General features: G+C 35.3%; 1 protein-coding gene across 2 annotated transcripts in view; it reads left to right on the top strand.

The window, feature by feature from the left end:
* LOC121428637 (serine/threonine-protein kinase N2-like) overlaps window positions 1-22,306 on the top strand; it is a 65,885-nt gene that overhangs the window by 5,358 nt on the left and 38,221 nt on the right. Inside the window, exon 1 of one of the 2 annotated variants that reach the window (XM_041625403.1) lies at window positions 20,735-20,829. The exons of the other annotated variant lie outside the window; for it this stretch is intronic. Within the exon in view, the coding sequence (XP_041481337.1) occupies window positions 20,757-20,829 (73 nt within the window). The 5' untranslated portion in view covers window positions 20,735-20,756. Of the gene's footprint in view, window positions 1-20,734; window positions 20,830-22,306 lie in introns of those variants that run through there. 2 annotated transcript variants of the gene reach the window in all.

Below are 22,306 nucleotides of genomic sequence, written 5' to 3' on the forward strand. Positions count from 1 at the left end.
CTAATTGGAGGATAGGTTTATGAAAGGGGTATTATTCTTGGCCTATTCATTAGTATAGAATGTATATGTTTTTTCAGGTATAAAGTATAAGGGCTATTCCACGGTTACTCACGTTACATTTGGAGACACCTTGACTCCTACTTGGAGTTTTAACTCCATTATTATTGATAGGAACTAAACATCTCCTTATCACAACAAAGTACACAGTCTGACTATCCTTTGTATAAAAACAAAACTTGGGAAATTTTATTATGCTCCTGGCAAATCTTTGGAATGTGTCGGTTACTCACGTTACATGATTTGGACATGCATAAAATGAAAAGTCGACATAAATGAAAAGTCTCCTCATACAAGGCTTTTATGAAAGTTGATTATATCCACTTCAAAGAAGTATATTAGGGAGACAAACTTTGTATATAATTAAAAAAATAAAGAACACATGGTTTTCACTTGGGGTGCAGATAATGTGGTTACTCACGTTACAATTTGTCCATGTATGGTTAACAACACACATGTCTTTAAAAATTCAATTATATGTGTAAACTTCATTGCTAGGAACATCAAAAAGAGATTTTATACCCAAAATTTGAACAATTGGAGCTTTATTAGGGAGTAGGAGGGAAAAACATGATTTCGCTTACTAATTATGCATAAATTAGAATAATTGCTTAATACCAATTTGCATGAAATAAATTACTGTATAGTATTGTAGATTATGTCCAAGACAACCTGCGCGCAAATTTTCGGCGTGATCGTGGGGCCAATGGCCAAGATCTCAAGGGGGGCCTGGGAAGCCCCCCCACCCCCCCTCCCCCCGGGCCATATCAACTCCCAAAATACACCTGCCTAGATAGGGTTACAGGTAAGGGCATTCAATGTGTTGTTCGAATACTCTTTAAAGTTTGGTTAATCGAAACCAAGTCTTACTGAAGCACTCTCGCATTGTGAATACTTCTACTAATATTCAATTTTTTGTGTGATTGTATGACCATTGATATTTTGATGAACAAAGAGTCACATCAAAGAGGTGAACCCTCATTTTGCTTTTAATTAATCAAAAATAACCTCACAACTCACCATGAGACTTAAAACTTGACATCCCACAGAAAATGTTACCTAACTGAATAACTTTTACTGGATACTCACATTACATGATGGTTACTCACGTTACAAAGTTACTCACGTTACAGTTTTTCTTCATCATTTTTGTCTCACCTGCGAAGCAAAGTGAGACTATAGGCGCCGCTTTTCCGACGGCGGCGGCGGCGTCAACATCAAATCTTAACCTGAGGTTAAGTTTTTGAAATGACGTCATAACTTAGAAAGTATATGGACCTAGGTAATAAAACTTGGCCATAAGGTTAATCAAGTATTACTGACCATCCTATTAGAGTTTCATGTCACATGACCAAGGTCAAAGGTCATTTAGGGTCAATGAACTTAGACCATGTTGGAGGAATCAACATCGAAATCTTAACCTGAGGTTAAGTTTTTGAAATGTCATCATAACTTAGAAAATATATGGACCTAGTTCATGAAACTTGGACATTAGGTTAATCAAGTATCACTGAACATCCTACATGAGTTTCACGTCACATGACCAAGGTCAAAGGTCATTTAGGGTCAATGAACTTTGGCCAAATTGGGGATATCTGTTGAATTCCCATCATAACTTTGAAAGTTTATGGATCTGATTCATGAAACTTGGACACAATAGTAATCAAGCATCACTGAAAAATTTGTGCAAGTTTCAGATCTCATGATTAAGGTCAAAGGTCATTTAGGGTCAATGAACTTTTGCCGAATCGGGGGTATCTGTTGAATTACCATCATAACTTTGAAAGTTTATTGGTCTAGTTCATTAAATTTGGACATTAGAGTAATCAAGTATCACTGAACATCCTGTGCGCATTTCAGATCACATGACCAAGGTCAAAGGTCAATGAACTTTGGCCGAATTGGGTGTATCTGTTGAATTACCATCATAACTTTGAAAGTTTATGGATCTGATTCATGAAACTTGTACATAAGAGTAATCAAGTATCACTGAACATCCTGTTCGAGTTTCAGGTCACATGATCAAGGTCAAAGGTCATGTAAGGTCAATGAACTTTGGCCATGTTGGGGTTTTTTGTTGAATAACCATCATATCTCTGTAAGTTTATTGGTCTAGTTCATAAAAAGTGGACATAAGAGTAACCATGTATCACTGAACATCTTGTGCGAGTTAGAGTAGTATTCAAAGTCAGCACTGCTGCTATATTGAACCGCGTGATGCAGGTGAGAAGTCCAGAGGCATTCCACTTGTTATAAAAAAATTGTACTTTTTAATGATTTTGATAGTCATCACTGTGTCAAAGATTGTTTAAATGAAGAGAATTTAAAATCCCACCAATTAACTGTGACAAATTTTTCTCTCAGAAAACAAAGTCATTTTTTTCGGTTACTCACGTTACATCACCTGAGCAGGTTGCAATATTTATTTTTAAATGAGTACTACAAATTTACTTGAAAAGCTGTTGTGTATGTTAAGTAATTTGAACTCTTCTAAACTTCAGAAATATATAAAGTGGTATGTTGTTGTAATAGCAAAATGGTAATAAGGCATATTTCATTTTTCACTATTTTTCTTGTATTTTGGTACAGAATGGAAGACACAACTTTTGACCATTTTTTTTCCAAAGTATACATATGAAAATAAACTTTTTATTTCTTGTTCCTGAAACTATCATGTATGAAGGACTTAAAGTATTAAAAAATTCAAGAAAATATTGAATTTAAATTTTTAAGCTCATGTCCACCAACCTGTGGAATAGCCCATAAGTTTTATTTTGCTCGGCAAGAATAGGCATTTACTAGTCCCACACATACTGTAGACATTCTACATGTAGTTTAAAATTAACTGAAAACGGTCTTGTAGAGTCAGGGAATATTCTTCATTTGCTTTTAAGTTTCAAACTGAACCTAAATAATTTCAAGTCTGTGGAACATAGAATGGCCATTTGATGGATGTTATTTTAAAGATAAACTATGCAAAAGTAATTTCAGTATAAACTTAAGGGGATTTTTTAAAATTGTTTTTGCTTCTTTTTTAAAACCACTTGCTGATTAACCTAACTTCCCATTTATTAAACATGTTTAAATGTTTTTGAAATATTACATGGCCTAATTTTATTAATACTAATATCTTCTTTTGTTTTGAATATCATTTATGAAAATATTAATATTTCAGAATGGAAAACGTTCATTCATTTTTCATCTTATTTCAAATCAGAAACTTGGGTTTCAGAACGTGGTACATATGCTCCTCTCTTTTTTTTTGGTGCTATTTGTTTTATACATTCTGCTGAAAGTCTGCTAGATTTGTGGAAACCATAATGTTGCCATGGGATGCTGGCTATAGACAGACAACAAACAAAAATCCCTGACATTTATCATGAACAGCATGCATTTTTTAATTTTTACTTCATCAAAGAAAAAACAAAACTCGTGCACTTCACAGTCAGTTTGAAGATTCTCCTCAGTGGCCTTTGTACATACATATGTACTGTAGGCTGTATATTGTCCTAATTCTATTCCTTGTCTTGTAGGCCTTAGTAAATGTAGACCCCATTCTCAGTATACTTTCTTGAACTGAAATTTCCCTCTTAAGCAGTTTACATGTAGGAAACCAGTTAAGAAGATGTTTTGTGAGTGTCCTCTTCACCATCTCCTGCCCTGGTTTCCAGAACCACTTCACATACATTTTGTAAAGTGGTTTTGTTGCTATGGAAATGCACTCAGAGCAGTCATATCTTTTGCCTGAAACATGTACATATATGCCTATGCCAGTCAACTTTGATAAAACAGTTTAATTTTGTTTCTGTTGCCATAGTATTCACATAACATGGTATTGTGGGTGGAGTAATGTGGATCGAACTACAGAGGCTGCATGTACATGTACAATGTTCATGTACTTCCTCAATAAATGCTTTGACATATGTTCTGTCCCAATGTTGCTGTGTGTACATTACAATATAGAGTACAAGTGGGTTCTGATTGAGTAGGTCTGATAGAGTAGGCCTGTACAATGTGTTTTGAACACAGAGAAAGTACATGTACATGTAGGTATCCATCCCATTTGCCCCAGCCCAGGGTAAGAAATAAAGAACAATTCCGAGCAGTCCATGTACATGTAGAAGTATGTACTATGTAGGCCCACATTTTAAATTGGCTACATTCATGTATTATATAGACTGAAATTTCCTGGAAGTGAAGCCATGCTAGGTTTTTATTTTATTTTTATGGCTGCCTAAAATCTGCAACAAAATAGGAGCTTTAACATAAATGGGGATTTTCCAGGGCTCCTTTTTACATACATGTAGTTGTAGTTTCATGATCTAGTTTCATATTAATTAATGCGAATAAAACTAAACCAAATATATCATGCATTGTGAAAGTCTATGTACACGTTTAAACTGTACATGTATGAAGATAGACTGAAAGCTTGTCTCCCAAATGATGAAGGCGTTTCTAGGAGGAGATGTTTAGTGGCTTGCAGTGCAAGTATTTGCCTGGAGTGATTAGGGGTCACTGAATGGCAAGAGGTCACGATTGAGGATGCTGAAATGCATGTAGTCTTTGTTGCAGCCCTTAGATAACTTAAAATCTGGTACCGCTTTCACATTAAGATCAAGATTTTGGCTACATTTATTCTGATCAACTTCACACAAGTCTTTTAGACTGCCAAAATTTGTGCTTGCCAAGGTTGTACCAATGTCAATTTTTAGGCAAGTCCTGGGACACCAATCACAACCAAAATGAGTTCGTACAGAATCCAATGAAATGACCACCAAAGTGTCTGTTTGTATAAATAAAACGTATGTGGCAAAGGATTCTGGTAGAAATTGTGTAATTGCTGAGAAATCAGCAAAAAAGCACAGGAATCCGGTAGAGCGTCGGGCCCGACATTCAAACAATAATTATACACTGTCCCATGTGCGCTTTTCTGTGTTGGGGATCTTGGGGATCTGAACATTTTTCAGCGTAGATTTCAAGATTTCACAAAGTTCGGTTTATGTAACTGTACCAGATCTAGATCCTCGATGATATACTGACAATTAAGCCTTGTTTTACAGACTTTCTCATGAAATCAGTGTTTTCTGCAACTACAGGAATTTCTCTTTAACCTTGTAGGCCTCACCAGGCAAATTTTTTTTAGGTTAATTTTCTGGGGCTACACTTTTCACCACTGATTGTTCAAAATTTGAAATGTTGGATAAGCTTCAATGTTTTAGTGAATGGATTTTTTTTGGGGGGAGGGGGGGGTAGTGACGGGGGCTCTTTTAATTTTCCAGGCCCATGTGACCATTCCGTGGGGGAGAGGGAAAAACCGCCCCAAGCCCCCATTGTTTTTCCCCTCTGATTTTAATGTTTTAATCTTTTTGGGGGAAAATGGGACCATAATCTTACTGTATGAAGTCCTTGATAGGTTTCTGTGCCTCTGTACATCATTCTATTTGGTAAAACAATAAAAATTTGGTGTAACTTTTTGAAAAATAATTAGGTTGTTAATTTCATTGATTGGGAAACAGTTTTGGAGCATAACACAATTAGGAGTATTGTACTGTATGTGTACATGTAGCAGATGAATTTGATGTCATACAAGTAGTCTGCAGGCACAGACCCTCATTGGAACTTTGATCAACAAGTGTGCCTCCACGCGAAGACTAGCACATACATGTACAAAACTTGCTGTTCCAATACAGGCGAGAGAGACTTCAGTACACAAGGCATGAGTAGGCTGCACATTCAGACCCTTGTTTCGAGTGAAGGGTTTGCCCAGCAGACTATCATACAAGTACTTGTATGTAGGATATTTATGTTGCATTCTAGGTATAATCTTGGTACAGAAAAGGCCTATTTTAAAGTAGTTCATGATTTGATCGGATGCTCTCATTGGTGGGTTTGGCATATTGCCTTTATTTGAATGTATTATGCAATGTCCTTGTTGCGACTTGCGTTCCATTCCTAAATCAAATCTGCATGTAGCTGTGAGCTGCGTGCCTACATGAACTGTAGTGTTGTGTAGGCCTACCAGCAAATTTGGGGTGAAGAGGAGCTGGAGCGCTAAAATATTTTTGAAGGAGAAACCCTGGGATCAAGTTAGCTTGTATGAAAATTGAAAAGTCAAAGAACAAGCTTTTAGCTTTTGAATATCAAAATCATTATTGTAGATCCTCAAATTGGCAATGCGATCAAGATTTGTGATGTCACAGAAACAACTCTCCCCTTTGAACATTGTATGCCCCCAAACATAATTTTTTACCCATACATGTAGATTGAGAGAGACTGTCTCAACTCCACTCTGACAGAAGTCTTAAATCAAGGGATATTTGGTCATCCATCTACTTCACTTTAGTTCAGAAGTTTGTATTTGACTGCAGAGAGTGCTCTCTCTTCATGTCTAGCACTCCTGACCAACAACGCTACATCGATTTTCAAATGTAAACATCAACATGAATCATGATTGAAAACTCAATTACAAAACACTGAACACAAACACGATCAGCAGTGCACTGTTCTGTGTCAAAAATATAAAGCTGATTATTTGTTGATCGTCTTTAAATTTCCAGCTTTCGTTAGTGCAGCTTTATGTACATGTACATGGAAGTGTGCAGTTTGACCCATCACAAGAAAAGGTCAAATCTGGCACCTGCTTGTGTAGGCTTCTACTGCGAGAGCAAATTGAAAGCCGTTTCAAAACTCAATTGTGTTCAATGTTGCATTCGCGATTCTGAAGGTAATGAAATCTGAGCTGATCCCATTTACAAACGCATCTTTTTCAACGTTTGAATTTCCCTTTTAATTGTGATTTGAAAGACGTTTCATTTTACGACCAGGAATTGAGGACATTGAACAAACCCTTTGTTTCTCGTTATATGAATCTGCTTTTTGTAATCACATTTTCAGTCATGATTCATGTTGCCATTTAAATTTCGAAACTGACATTGAAGACAAGCTTGATCATGACTAGTTTCATCATATGTACCTCTTGGAAGAAATGCTTTACATTATGGATATTATGAAAAAAAAATGTTTATTACCCCAATATGACCTTATACATTGTAAATGAAATGATTGCAGGTACATGCACATTATCCTGATATTGTCTCACGTGTAAACATCAATTTTTTGTTCATGTTGGCCTACATGTGAAGCTGTACAAAGCATGTATGGTACGTACACTTGTATGTAAATGTAGGCATACCCACATGCTTTTAACAGGTTGACATTCATCGAGCACTAGCGGGGAATGCCTGCCCTCAGTGCCTTGCATGCAAATGATCAATGTTTAAAACTTTTCTATACCAATACTACATTGTACATGTACATGTATTTATGTTTTCAAAAATGTTGATTTTACTCTCTTGCTTGTATACCTTGTACATGTACATGTACACATTACCCCCTTTATATGATAAAGTTATGTTTTAAATTCAAAAAGCTATAATTTTTTCTTTGTGCAGCTGTGTAGTGTGCACACAAGTAACACAACTGTACAGTACAACTACAAAAATAACTAGGCCTACATGCACATACAAAAAAAAATCTGTTTGCAACGTTTACGCCACAAAGGTACAAACTTGAGTTTCACTGATCCATAGCAAAATCTTTGCTCAACCCCGCAATATTATTCTCCATTATCAAAAAAACAACAACAATGTTTGTTTGTGCATATTTTTGAGATATTAATTGTTCCATGTACATGTATGTAGGCCTACTCTGTATAGGATATGGCCTTCTGTAATATTAATAGTCAATAGACTATTTAATTTTGAGGTGCATTCTGGATGTGATTGTTAAAGTAATTAGCCTACTTTCTATTTTTTTTAAAGGGGAATCCCTCTCAATATCATGTTGGTTTTAATAACAAATATGAATAAAAATACAACAAACATGAAATACATGTAGTGTCCTCAATGGCTTAAAATTTTAAAAGGAAAGCAAAATATCACAAATCAGCCTCCTTAAGCCTATCACTACATGTAATCGATTCATTGCGATCCCATTAATAAAAAAATTTGATTGAACATTCCAAATTTCCAACGAATTAAATCTTAGCAATCCGAAATAAAGAATAGTGGCAGGACGACTGAAATCATGTGAATATTGTAATGTGATCTCATTCTTTATAAAAACAAAAAAAAAATCAGTCTAGTTCTAGCCTCCCTGTACATGTAGGACTGAAAGCAAATTCAATTTCAAATTGAATTTTTTTTTTGAAATGATGTCTGACATCAGGGCTTGCCGCAAAGCAAAATTATGATTTTATTATTCCTAAATTTATGCGCAAACTTTATATGAAGTACATGTATGATGTTTCTCCTTGGAAATTTCTTATTTAATGCAAAATGCGATTTATTATAAAATTGCTTTGTTTTGGATCACATATTGTACGCTGGGCTTTAGAACTTCCCATGTGCACTGGATATAAGCTTTTAAGTTTTGCCCATGTACAATGTGAAGTACATGTATCCATGTACATTTTCAGGGAGATGGATGTACATGTAGGGTTGGTTTCTATACTATATTAGGGGTGCGTTTTATTTGCCACTTTTTTGCCTTTGAATCATGATTAGAATCATAATTCAAATGATGATTCTGCAGAATCACGATTGCATTTTATCAGTCGTAGTGAAAATAAATGTCTTTCAAATCACAAACCTAAAACAGGGAAAAAGGGGCATTTGGATAGACGTTTCTGTAGAATCGCGAATAAAAAAGGTTGTATATTAACACCGTCATGATTTGAAACATAATTCTACGATGTCACTGTGTCGGGCTACATTACTTTCGGTTTGACTCTTGCCAAACTCAAGGCATGCACTATGCTCAGTGTATGTACATGTATATGTTATGCATTCATTTTTTGTCATGTTCAAGTTCTGTGTTGGTCATCACATCGTCCACTGCTTTTCAATTTTTTTGGGGTCATGAATGTCTTCAACTTCCAAGTGCTAACAAATGAACTTTTAGTTTTTTACCCTTTTTACACAGGCTAAAATTTCCTTAACCCCGTACTATAGGTGGGGCTAAATTGCCATTTAGCCCCACCTATAGTATGGGGTTAAGCTTAGCCCACTTTCTTTTTACACAGCATTTTTGCAAAGTGGGCTAACCCCACCTTTAGTACGGGATTATTTGGCCCTGCAAAAAAGCAGAGTTATCCCAGCAATTGCGGTGCTAAGAGCGATAGTACGGGGTTAAGATCGCTAGTGTAAAACGAAAGTGGGCTAAGCTTAACCCCGTACTATAGGTGGGGCTAAATGGCAATTTAGCCCCACCTATAGTACGGGGTTAAGGAAATTTTAGCGTGTGTAAAAAGTGTACGAGTGAAGTACTTGTACTACGAATGATCGACAAAAACCACTAGTCCGGGGTTAGCGAGTTTCGTGTGTGAAAAGCAAGCATTCCTTATCCGGGGTTAGCAATAACAATTTGGCATGTGTGAAAAGGAAAAAAAAATAGTACGGGGTTAGCGATAGCCCGGGGTTAAGAAAATCCTGTGTAAAAAGGGTATTTAATACTGGACAGATAATGATCTCGGTTGTTGTTGAGTTAACACTGTCAATATTAAATTGGATCTACACTGAAATTCACTTCCGAACACCATTTTCGATAAATCAGCAAGATGAATTGAAGTTAACAAAATGAGGTATAATAGACTGAATTCTGGAAGCAAAAGATTGATTTTTCGAGAGACGAATGCAAAAAGGTTGACCTATTCCCTCTCTGTCAAACTGCGCACTGTGATACGCTCTGGATCGGTCCAAAACCGAGGAGAAACAGAATTGGAGTGAAGGTCATCTAAACGCTGTTTCTGTAATCGTGATTCATGTTTGTGTTTTGAACCATGGAGGTTGCATTTAGCAGCCTAGAGGCCAGGAGGCCTGTACATGTATTTCTAGTCTACAGTTATAAATGCATTGAGTAAAGGGTTTTACATGCAAGAAGAGAACCTGTTCCTTCATATCACAATATACTATAATCAGTGTCTATTTTTAACCCATTGATTAGACAATGTGTGGCTTAAGTGATTATCCTCCAGATAATAATGAGCTTAAGAAGGCTCTAGCTGATGATCTATTGGATGTCCCCTGCTAGTCCCATGTACCGTATACAATTTGAATGAAGCTGGTTTTTCAGTTTTTTTTGTCCAAAGGAATCATGTACACCATTAAACTTCTAAAAAGCACTCATTAGAGCGGATATGAAGTTCTTTTATACCTTTTATGTACATGTAGAAATAAATACGGTACTTGAATCAAATCAAATTACACCAAATTAATTTTTAGATGCGTTGTTATTTTTATATTTTTATTTTAGTTTTTTACAGAGTTTTATATATATTTTTTTCTACATATTGCACAATCATTTTTCTGGTACAATAAAAGTGTATTTGATCTAGACAATTCGTATAAAGTGATTTTCCATTGGTGTTTTGCTGATATCCATACAAGTGATTTGTTTTAATTGCAATTTGCAAAGCATAATCACCTTAGACCTTACTTCCCCAAGGCACAGAAGAAAACATATAAAACAAAATCAGTCAACCGCCCTAAAATATGTTATTAATCATCAACTCCATGACTTGTGTTGACAGGAATGTGTTGATTTCTTTCAGTTTAAAAACCAAGTCCAGGATCCCCGTGGGTGTAGTGTACACTATACATGTAGGCAGAATTGATGTTGAAGTGAAATTGTAGTGATATGATGTAATAAATCCCAAATTAAAAAAGTAGAAAATTAAGATTTTGTTTTGATATTCAATCCATTGGGCTTCCAGGACAGAAATTAATGGAAATTGCAAAGCACTTCAGATTAAATGAAAAATTGATTTAAAATAACACTGCTTTTCGATTTGGAGAGAAAAAAATTGAATCAATATTCATGTCATTAAAAATATAGGTACATGTACCTTGCCCCTCTCCTGGAAGTGTTGGAACCACCCCTTCTTGTGATACATGTACTTCACACTTCCCTACAGTACAGGTGTTAAAATGTACATGTATGTGCAGGAATGTCCTTTTCACCTTTATCATTGAATGTATACATTTACATGAATGCACTACTATACTGTACATGTAGGCCTACATATATAAATACAGCTACATGTACATGTACATTTTTAAAGGCCTAGCCGTCCCAAGTATTTTTACCATACAGTTTTGGTATTTGGATTACTGTTCTGTACATGTATCATGTGGTTCAATTTATTGCACTGCTAATGCATCAACATTTACAATTATAGTCGTTCACACAAGCAAGGACAGATTCATGTACATTACATTACATTACATGTACAGTACATACAGAGCTGTTTGTGAATTATGTATTGTTTACATTGTCTTTTAATACTCTCTGACTCAGTGCAGGCCTACACCCTTTGCAGCACTTGGTACAGGAATTTCATTCAATTTTCAATCGTATATTTGCATTCTGATGACTGAATGAAAAACAAATAATTTGTTCGGATTGTGAAATCATGCACAAAAAGGTAAATTATTTACAATGTAGGTTGGGGATTTCATATTGATGGGGTCATCTGTGTCACAGGAGGCCCTAAGTGCAGTAGATACCTAGTGTACAAGCACAGACTCATATTTGACAGGTCTAGAGTAAAGACTAGACACCAAGGCTCTGTCTGTGTGGTAGAGCCAGCCACAGTACAGAGTGAATATAGTCTCACTACTTCAGACTCTGTATTATGCACTCTGCAAATTATGAAAACTGAAGATCTGTACCCGCAGACTACATGTACATGTACATTGTAGGAGATACCTTTATTTGGTGGTGAACTGATTATTATACATATACATTTCAACGTAGTGTGCATTATGATTATTGAAAGTTAGTAACTTGTTTTTTTATTTAAGCAGAAAATTATTAAGATGAGAATATTCTTAAAAGAATAAAAACACCAATTTGTTGAAAAAAAAATGAATTTGTGATGTCATATATAGTACATGCAGCTCCTCCATATGCTGTGTAATATCAATTCCAAAAAGAAAGGAATTTTCTAAAACTATTGGAAATTTTATGAGTGAGACGCTATCCTTTAATATACATGTACAATGTAGAATTTGTCTTGTTCTTTACTTCTGTTTTAGCATGAATGTACCACAGATATTGTTTAATGCAGCAATTCTGATCTATTTTTAAGGTATGATTGTTCAGTACACACGTATGAATTGTATTTAAGAATTGAATTCCATCACAATTGTATCCATGATGTGAAGCGGTCTTGAACTAAAATGTAAATAGACTTGTGTCAATACGAAGGGGCAATAAATACAGTTTGGCTGTTGCAGAAAAGTCCCAAATATTTGAGGGGAAGATATAGAATTGTCATTGGTTTAATGTACAAAGTACATACTACATGTACATATCGTCTTGCTTGTGTGATATTAATTGGCAGATTTATATTTTTTAATGTGCTTCCTCGTTCCAAGTGACAGTTGACTGTTTAAAGGGGAATTTCACCCGGACAAAAAGTCAATCTTAAAAATAGCAGGCATAAGAAATAATGACAAAAATATTGATGAAGGTTTAATAAGGAAAATCCTTATTTTCCTTATTTATTATAAGGATTTTCCTCATCACAAGGAAAATCAATCAACGAATTTAAAAAGTTAGGTTAACCAGTAGAATTTTGATTTTTTGATTTGTGAGTTGTGACGTCATATGCGAGCAGCTTTCCCCGCATACATCTATCATATGGTAAGAAATATCAATAAAATGTCAATTTTTCTAACTTTTTATTGTCATACCTTCAGTAGTGTATCAATATAAACAAATCATTTTTACACCCTCTCATGAAAGAAATTTGAAAATTATTGATATTTATGCATTTTATATTTCATAACATATGGGCATTGGTGTCAATCCGTGGCGTGACGTTACACTATTCAATTGGGAGGGATGATACAATTATATAGATCACCCCCCCCCCTCGAACAATAGATCCACCGCACAAAGCGACACCCATGCATATGGGGCACCTGCTATACTTGTGTATGGCAGGGCGCGACAAACCCGCTTGCCCGGGGCAAGTGAAAATGACGTGCGGGCAAGCACCTCTCAAAGTCAATTTCAATTGCCCGATCGGGCAAGTGGTTGTTGCGTCTTTTTTTTCTGTACCGTACCTCGTTTTTCCATAAATCATCCAAAATCCACACTCAAAATCATGAATAAGCCTTAAAAAATAGCGAGTAGCGCAGTTTCAAATTCCGAAATTGCGTTATTTTTTCTGTACCACGTATTTCCATACATGGTACCAGGTATGAAAAAAATCAACGCAATGGCCGGGAAACAGTTGAATGTAGTATAGGGGTCCATTATGACTACCACCATGTGCAATTTCTAATGCACATTTTCCCCCTTCCAATATCACAATTCTGTGATAAAATAATTAGAATTACACAGGAAATAAATCACAGAGTCTAGTAACCTCGCATTGGTGAGTTGTCATGTCATTCGGCTTTGCTTTTCAAAACGGCCTATTAACATCCAAAATAACTTGCCGTATTTGTTAATTATAACTTAAAATTCATTTGTTTCCCTTTTTGAGGGGATGAGGTAAATATCAGACAATAAATCATCAAACAAAGCTCCATCTATTTTACAAGGCCGGCGGGAGGCTCACACACGTGCGCATACTAGCTAGCCAGTCTGAGCTCTGTCTCTCTGCCAGAGCTCTGGGGGACAATTCGCTCAGTAAAGGCCTCAATGATGGTGATTTTCTGTTTCAGACAGAGTTTACATTTCGGGTATATTATTCAAAAATTCCAATAAAGTTTGATGATTTCTTCATTGTCATGTATATTTAAGTTATTAATGAATACATTCTCACCAAATTTAGACTCTCCCATAGAGAAATGCAATTTTCGTAGAAGTCTGCGTTTTCAAAGAACTTCAGGAAAAGTTAGGGTATGTGGGCCTTTATTACATGGCCGAGTACAGGTTGTTGTACTGGAATAGGCGAAGTAGAAATTACATATTGATTTCATTTATATCAAAGTTCAACTCACAGTCACACCCACACAAACACCCGCACACACACACACACACACCCAAGATTCTAAGCATAGTGAAAAAAATTACTTAAAAATCATACAATATTAAACAATGTTACTAATAATTCATTAATAAGTGAACAGGTATTCCTCAAAATAGAAAAAAAAAGTAGCATGTGAAAACATGTAGATAAAATTATTGACCGAGTAGAACATCATAAAATGATGAAGAAAAGACTTGATGGTTTCCAACTAATTTTTTTCTTTTTGAAGGAAATATGGAAAATAAATGACCATTTCATGGATTTAAAGATGCAAAATGTGAAATTTTAGCCACTCCACTTTTGATGATAAAATAATTTTTTTCGAGTCAATAAAGAGCTGAACATTTTTCACTGGCTGTCTTTATAGTTTCCAACTACGGTAAATGGAAGCAATTCTAAGGAAATATGTTACGCAGGTAGCCATTTCATGGATTTAAAGATGCAAAATATGAAATTTTAGCAACTTTTGTTGAAGGGTTTTAAAACCTTAAATCGATTTTTTTTTCTCCAAAATAAACGTAAAGACTCAGGCCTATGTTGCTGAAAATATCCTTTTCAATGTGTGTTCTTTTATACTGGACATGATTCTTTGTTATTTTGTATACCTTAATAAAAATAAGAGTAGTGCCGTCATAATGAAAAAATTATTTAAAAAATTGGGCAAGCAGTTTTTTCTATCGGGCAAGCAAATTTTTTCATCACTTGCCCAACAGGGCAAGTGAGAAAAAAATTTGTTGTAGAGGCCTGTATGACATCAAAAATCAAAATCTTTAATAGAATAATAATAATTTTCTTAATCTTTGACAGATTTTTCTTAACATTTTAACAATATTTTGTGTTAGATACATTTATTTTTTCTGCTATTTTTACAACTAAATTTACATGAGGCTGGTCAGGGTGAACTTCCCCCTTTTACATGAACTGCATGTACAGGGTACATGTAGGCTGATTGTGCATTTACATTACATAGGGGAGACCGGGGTTAGTTGGAACATGGGGTAAGTTGAAACATTGTAATTTTCTTTAACACCTGTAAATTTTTTTTTTACACTACTGCCCTTAATTTAACGGTATTGTTATTAATAATACAACTGTTGTATTATCAATAACAATAAATTGAGGGCAGTATTGCAATAATTTACTTTACAGCCGTTAAAGAAAATTACAATGTTTCAACTTACCCCATGTTCCAACGAACCCGGTCTCCCCTACATGAAGGCCTATCTCTGTCTTTTTCAATTCAATGTATTTACTAAACCATCATCAGGTACAAACAATTACATATAAAATACATACAAATATAGATAATCATACAAATACTAAATACATGTATAACAATAACATGATGGTTTGGTGACCCCGGACCCGGAGAAAGCAGAGCTTATAAAAAGGGGCCACCGAGTTAAAAAAAAAAGTTCAGATGACACAAATGCTGTTTCAATTTGTTAGATTGGTTTTATTTTTCCATCACAATGTACATGTACCAGGCCATTCCATTTTCTTTTGGATTTCCATGTTCCAAAAATTGTTTACAAAATATTGTACACATGTACATGTAGGACTGTTCTGTTTACAAGTTAGTCTTTTTTTCCAATATAATTTATGAAGCATATTCACAGTTTTAGACCGAGAAAGTTTATATTTTTACTAATTGTTCAACTTGGAATAATCGTCATTGGCTTAGTACTACTACATGTAGTACAGTATTCATTTTTTTGTGGGTATGGTAGCTATACAGTGGGAGTCTTTAAACCTTAATCTTATTTCAAATCGGTAGGCGTAAAAGAAAAAAAAGAATGGAGATGTTTTTCATTCCATCACAGGCCTGAATAATTTGTAACTCCAGGGTCTCTAACCCAGTTATTCCAATACAACGCCTCACATGTTTCAATCAGTGAAGATGGCATCTGAAGGATGTGTTTTATCTCTATGAGCCTGTTCAGACGAGAAAAATCTGTATGCGTGTAATGTACACAGAGAGAAACGTGGTGTAGAGAGAGGATTTCAGTGTTTTACACGTGTATGAGTGCTGCATTACAAGTATTGGACAATTTAAGTTCAATATAATTTATATTGAGCTTATAATGTCCAATACTTGTTTGGTGTACTCCTCTATCAATGAGATTTCGGGGTGTGTACATTGTTGATTTTCAAATTTAAATAGCAACATGAATCATGATTGAAAATTCTATTACAAAACGAAGAACACAATCAGTATCGGCAGTGCAGTATTGAGTGTTGAAAATATAAAGCTGATTATTTGTCGATCTTATTTCAATTTCCCGCTTTCGTTAGCGCAGCTTTAGTTTGACCGCAGATTGACCTACATCACAAGAAAGGTCAATTCTGGCTCCTGCTTGTTTAGGCTTTCACTGTGAGAGCAAATTGAAAGTATGTTTAAAAAGTAAATTGTGTTCAATGTTGCATTCGCGATGCTGAAGGTCTTAAAATCTGAGCTGATCCCATTTACAAACGCATCTTTTTCGACATTTGAATTTTCCTCTGAATAATAATTTGAAAGACGTTTACTTTTATGACCGGGAATGGAGGACATTGAACACACCCTTTATTTCTCCTTATATTTGCGTTTTGTAAGCACGTTTTCAATCATGATACATGTTGCCGTTTAAATTTGGAAAATGACATTGGACACACCCTTTAGTTTTCCATGTCAGTGTCGATATAAAATGGGCTGTCACTCCTGGACATTTAGTTTTGGTCAGTGTATGATGAGTTGCTGACATAAGGTGGTTTCAAACCGCCTCGATCATAAGAATCCCCGTTAGATTACGAGAACTTTTTTAGGCTAAAAGATACCCATTAATTATTCCTGCATTCACACTGCCTCGAAACATAACCTGTGGGATAAGTTCCTGAAGTTACGAGCATGCGCAGTATGGTCTGATAAGCAGGCAAGGCGCGAGATTCAAAATCACTAGCCCAGCAGCCACCCACGGCACCCGCGCACCCAACACCCTGCTGGGCTAAAAGTTCCCGTAAATTGCTTTCACATTGCCAAAATACCTGCGACCTTGGAAAAATCCCTGTGAAAGTTCTCGTAATTTTGCCAAGTACCTACTATTTAGCGGGTATTTTCTTATGGGGAAATTACGCGTAGTTTGCTTTCACATTACCAAAATACCTGGTAATTTCTGATTGGGGTAAATTTCCCGATCAGAGAATACCTATAGACATCTTGAGTTCTTGACAACCTACATGTCATCAGGTAGGCCTAGGTATTTTCATTGTGACATCACAAAATGTAAACTTCTTTTATTCCATTAAAATCTGTTTTTGTTTGATGGACTTTCACCAAACCTTTTTAATTTTTCTATCACTAAATGCTTTCATAAAAACCAACTTGAATTCCTGGAGTTGCCGACTTTTCCTTTTTTGTTATGAAAATACTGATGGTTTTAAAATGTCTACCAAAACCTTATCAATATCTTGTACACATTGTAGAAAATTTGAAAATTGCTGTTTTCCTCCCTCAAAACAATACATGTACAGTAATACAAGATTTTTACTTGTATGCAAGTTTACATGTACATGTACATACGTGTACTGTATTGGTGATCCACTCGAATATATATCAGTCTGCAGTGATTAGATGATCGGTGTTCCATATCATTCTTGATACTCTGAGCTGTATCTTGGTGTCCGATTGATTTTATTGATTTGTATAACAGGAGACGCTTCATCAACCGTGATGAGAAACATGATGGTCATTCTTTCTGATTGAGAATCGGGACATTTGAATTGCAGTGCGGAGAATGAAAACAAATAGGCCTCCTTCTGTTTTGTATTATTAAGAAATATGCTTTGACGGGTATCCTCCATGTGTGGTAGACTATCCAAGGTTTTCCTATTGTCTTGATTTAATCCATCTAAAGCTAAAATAAGTTGTAATTCACTCAAAATGGCAACATAACATTAACAGTCATTATTCCCTCTATTAATCTGTCTTTGTTTAATATGAAAGCAACATTAATGGACATGTAAAGTAAAGTGAATCAGTCAAGGAAAGGCCCGGGGTGACTTCACCCAGGCCGAAATGTACAAAAGAGCCCTGGAACATCACACTCATTGCAATGATAAAGCTAATCCTGTGTTGCAGATTTAGGAAGTAATTTGTGAAAAATAGCCCCCAAAAGGATTTATGAAAAAAAAATTGCCTGGAAACAGTGCATGATAATTGAAGATTCCTAATTTGAAATTTTCCATGGCATAACCAATTTTAGTATAATTGTTCTCCTTTTTTGTACTACATGTGTATTTATTCTTTTATACATATTGAGCTGTATTTTTGTTAGTTTTAGGGGTTATGATCTCAAATTAGGAGCCATATTACGTAAAGGGAACCCATATCTGTATACCTAAACTTGAACTTCAGATTAGACATGAATTTCTTTAAAATTCCACCAAAGTTTCAGTTGATATTCCTTGTAAATTTGAGCAAAATGAATCTTGTATGAAGAAAAATTGTCTTTTATTTTTTATTGACAAAAACAAACTCTGGTGCCCGATGTCTTTGCACGCATTCATTTCACACACGAATTCTTGATGAACGCTTTATCAAACTATAAAAAGTTTACTGCAGATGTGAAGTTTATGGTATGTTGCTGTCTTCCTTGTAGCACGGATACTGGTATAAAGTATGAGGCTCAGATGAGGAGCTCTGTGCAGACTTTAGGTTACCATGCCATACTACGGTTCATACATAAATACAAACTTTTGCCAAGTACTCTGCCTGCATACATGTGTACATGTACAGTACTTCATGTCCATGTATTGAATAATCAAATTTACAGTTATAATTGGAGCCAGGGGCTGGAACACAAACTTTACTCTGTCCTTGTTTACCATTCCAAAAGTGCCATGAAAGTCTATTAGTGGGACTGAACCATTCCATGTTCCAATCATGCAAGCTTCGTTTCAATAATGTGCACTCGTGCTGAGCTTTAACCATTAATTTTTCTTGGCCTGCCCCGGGGCACGGAATTCCAGGGTGCACAATTTTTCACCTACTGCGATCTGTGAAACAGCATCATACAGCTCATAGCACTCAGACGTTTAGCCTTTAAACCAAGCTTGTAATATTTTAAAGGGAGGAAGGAATATATTTAAAAATAAAATCTGAAAGAAATGCCTGCTTGTTTTAATAACAAGAATCATAGATATGTATGCAGGAGATGCTATTTGAAAATATCTGATAATAAAGGTAAATTTATTTTAATAGAATAAAGTTTGTAATCTAATATTTGAACTTGGGTGTATTCCCAACTTATAATTACATTTATGAATACAATAATACATGTAGTCTACAAGCAGTGTTGGCATTTTAATGATTATTAAACAAGAAATGACATTGTGATATAGGTACAAATGTTTCCTTTTGAAGACAGTGTACATGTATGCAGTTTCTCTTTATCCAGAATCTTATAGTGTATTAAAGCTTACACATAAAATATGATTTGGAAGAGAAATTATTTTAGCTTTGAGTGATTGAAATCATTTCTCTTAATTCAGTTTTGTCACTGGTGCTGTTCATGCTGAAAATATATGTGAAAAAATAACTGATTTGATGAAATTTTCAGTGTTATATTCTTGTTTCTCTGTTTATTCAAATCAACTTTTTGCCCTTTAAGCTGGTTGTTGATATTCATTGTACTGTGAATTTGAACCTTTGCCTGCTATTGGAGCTCAAAACTGAATATTTAACTTACAAACCAATTAAGTTCAGCTTTAGAATATAATTTTCTTTATAGAAGTAAAACCACAAAAATGATTTTCATTCATTCATGTTCATTGGACTAGGACAAGTTTGGAACCTACCATATTTTGTTTCTGATACATGGTATGTTTCCCTTTAGTTCAGGTTTACATGTAGGTCTTTGTCTTTCAGTAAAAACCACACAAATGAAACGTATATTGCATCGTCCACATGCATGCATACATGTACACTGTAGATAAAATTGTCCCTTTTTTCTAATTGTTCAACTCAACTACTGGTATTCCTTGTGTTCTTTGTACCTAACATGCAGGCCTACATGTAACTACATGTATACCCAGAGAAAAGAAATTTCATCAAACATCACTTTCATTTGATTTCTCTTCACATTTCCACGTTTCATGAATTGACAACTTGCAGTAGTCAGAGTAAAATATCCCTTCATCATGTAATTGTATGCCTATACAAACTTCTTGTCTGAGCAGTCAAATCTTTAGTCTATATGCACAGACTCTTGTCAATCAAATTTTCTTAAGTTAAACTTAAAGACATGATGTTGATTGTAATGTCTGTTATAACCCCTTAGACTCTACCCCAAGCTGCTCCAAATGCTAATACATGCAAGAACCAGCCTCATCTCTGAGGATTCTTCCATAATAGTCTCCAATGGAGTCTGTGAAGTCATAGACTAATCCAGTATTGTTAGCACAGTGGTTCATTCAGTGTGAATGAATCTATTCTGCTACACCCTTCCCTAATCCCACCACAATGACAATGGGCTGTCCCCTTCTTTTCATACCTTTCCTTTCAAATCAGCCAGGTCATCTGACATTATTTTGTTGCCACTGAGTGCCCATTGGTTTGCTAGAGACACGGTTTCGGGCTGAACCAGGTTGCTACTCTCCTATATAATTGTCATCGGGGATGGAGGAGGGGGCACTCAGTATAGATTGTGTTGTGGTATGTTCTAGTCTGCTGTGCAAACCCTTCCCCCGAGGTAAAAAGTGGTCTGAATATGTAGTATAGAGTCGCAACCCATGACTTACATAGTATGAACAGAAAGCCCCTCTCAACAGCAAGTTGTATTTTTGCTAGTCTTGTGCGAAGACCCACTTGTAGATTTAAGTCAGGGTCTGTGTCTATTGACTGTGTATGTGCCAAAGGGAAACTGGTAGTCCCCTACTGACTCACCCCACCCCCTAAAAAAATGCATCTCATTTTGCTTTGCCATGAATTTCACTTTGTAACGGTGCTATCCTCTAGAAATGTTCACTGGCATATTATAGGGCACGGTTTGTTTCCAGTCGGGTCTAATGACAATTTGTAGACTCTCAATTGGTCTACCATCAGTTCGTCTGCTATCCGCATGGTCTAATTGCCATTTCGTTCACTCACTATTTCATCTTATAACCAGTTGGTCCAATAGCCATTTATACCATATACTATTTGATCTAATTTGACTTAGTGTTAAATGGGCGAAATGGATAAAAAGAAAATAGTATTGGAGCAACTGGTTAAAAGACGATGGTAAATTGCCAATACATGTAGATGAATTGGTAACTATTGGATCAAATGTTTATTGGACCAAATGGTTTTTAAACAAAGTGTTGATGGATGGAATGGCATTAGACTATTAAAAATGGAGTCAGACCATGTGATGTGTGGACGAGTTGGCAATAGACGAATTGGCAATTTACCATTGACTTGTACTGGTACAAATATCTTTTGAGTGTTAATAAACATTTGGTGTCTATTGTGAAGTTTGATAAAGGCTTACATTATACTGCCATTGCCATTTGACATTTCTCTGAAAAACAAGATGTTTTTGCATGTAGGTATTTTTATTATATTGAGGATCCTTATTTTCAAATCTGTAACAATTGAAATATTGGATAATTCGAAAAACAACAAAAGAAGAAATAGTGTGTGAGTGACATCATTGCCTCATGTAGTTGTGCATGTGTTGATTTGTGACATTTAGCCAGACTTTAAAATGTCATAAATTTCCTGTTACATTGTTCATCCCATTTTGATGAAATTTTCAGAACTACAGTATGCTAGTAACTTGGGCTTAAAGAGAAAAACCAGTAGTTGCAGTAAACACTGATTTCATGAGAAAGTCTGTAAAATCAGGCTTAATTGTCAGTATATCATCGAGGATCTAGATCTGGTACAGTTACATAAACTAAACTTTATGAAGTCTTGAAATCTACGCTGAAAAATGTTCACACTGAAGATCACCAACACAGATAGGCACACGTGGGACAATGTATTATTATTGCTGGAATAAAGACCCAACGGAAGTTTTGATTTTCTCTTCATTGTCATGTAAAATGAAGTTTCATTCATTCCATTATTTTAACATTATGTGCTTCAGGCAAGGAGGTCCTAATTGTCAAATTCGTAAAAATTTAAATATTGTATAATTCAAACAATAAAAAACAAAAGAAATAGTGAGTGAGTGACATCATCGA

The sequence above is a fragment of the Lytechinus variegatus genome, chromosome 15 (genome assembly GCF_018143015.1).
Source record: "Lytechinus variegatus isolate NC3 chromosome 15, Lvar_3.0, whole genome shotgun sequence".
NCBI classification, from domain to species: domain Eukaryota; kingdom Metazoa; phylum Echinodermata; class Echinoidea; order Temnopleuroida; family Toxopneustidae; genus Lytechinus; species Lytechinus variegatus.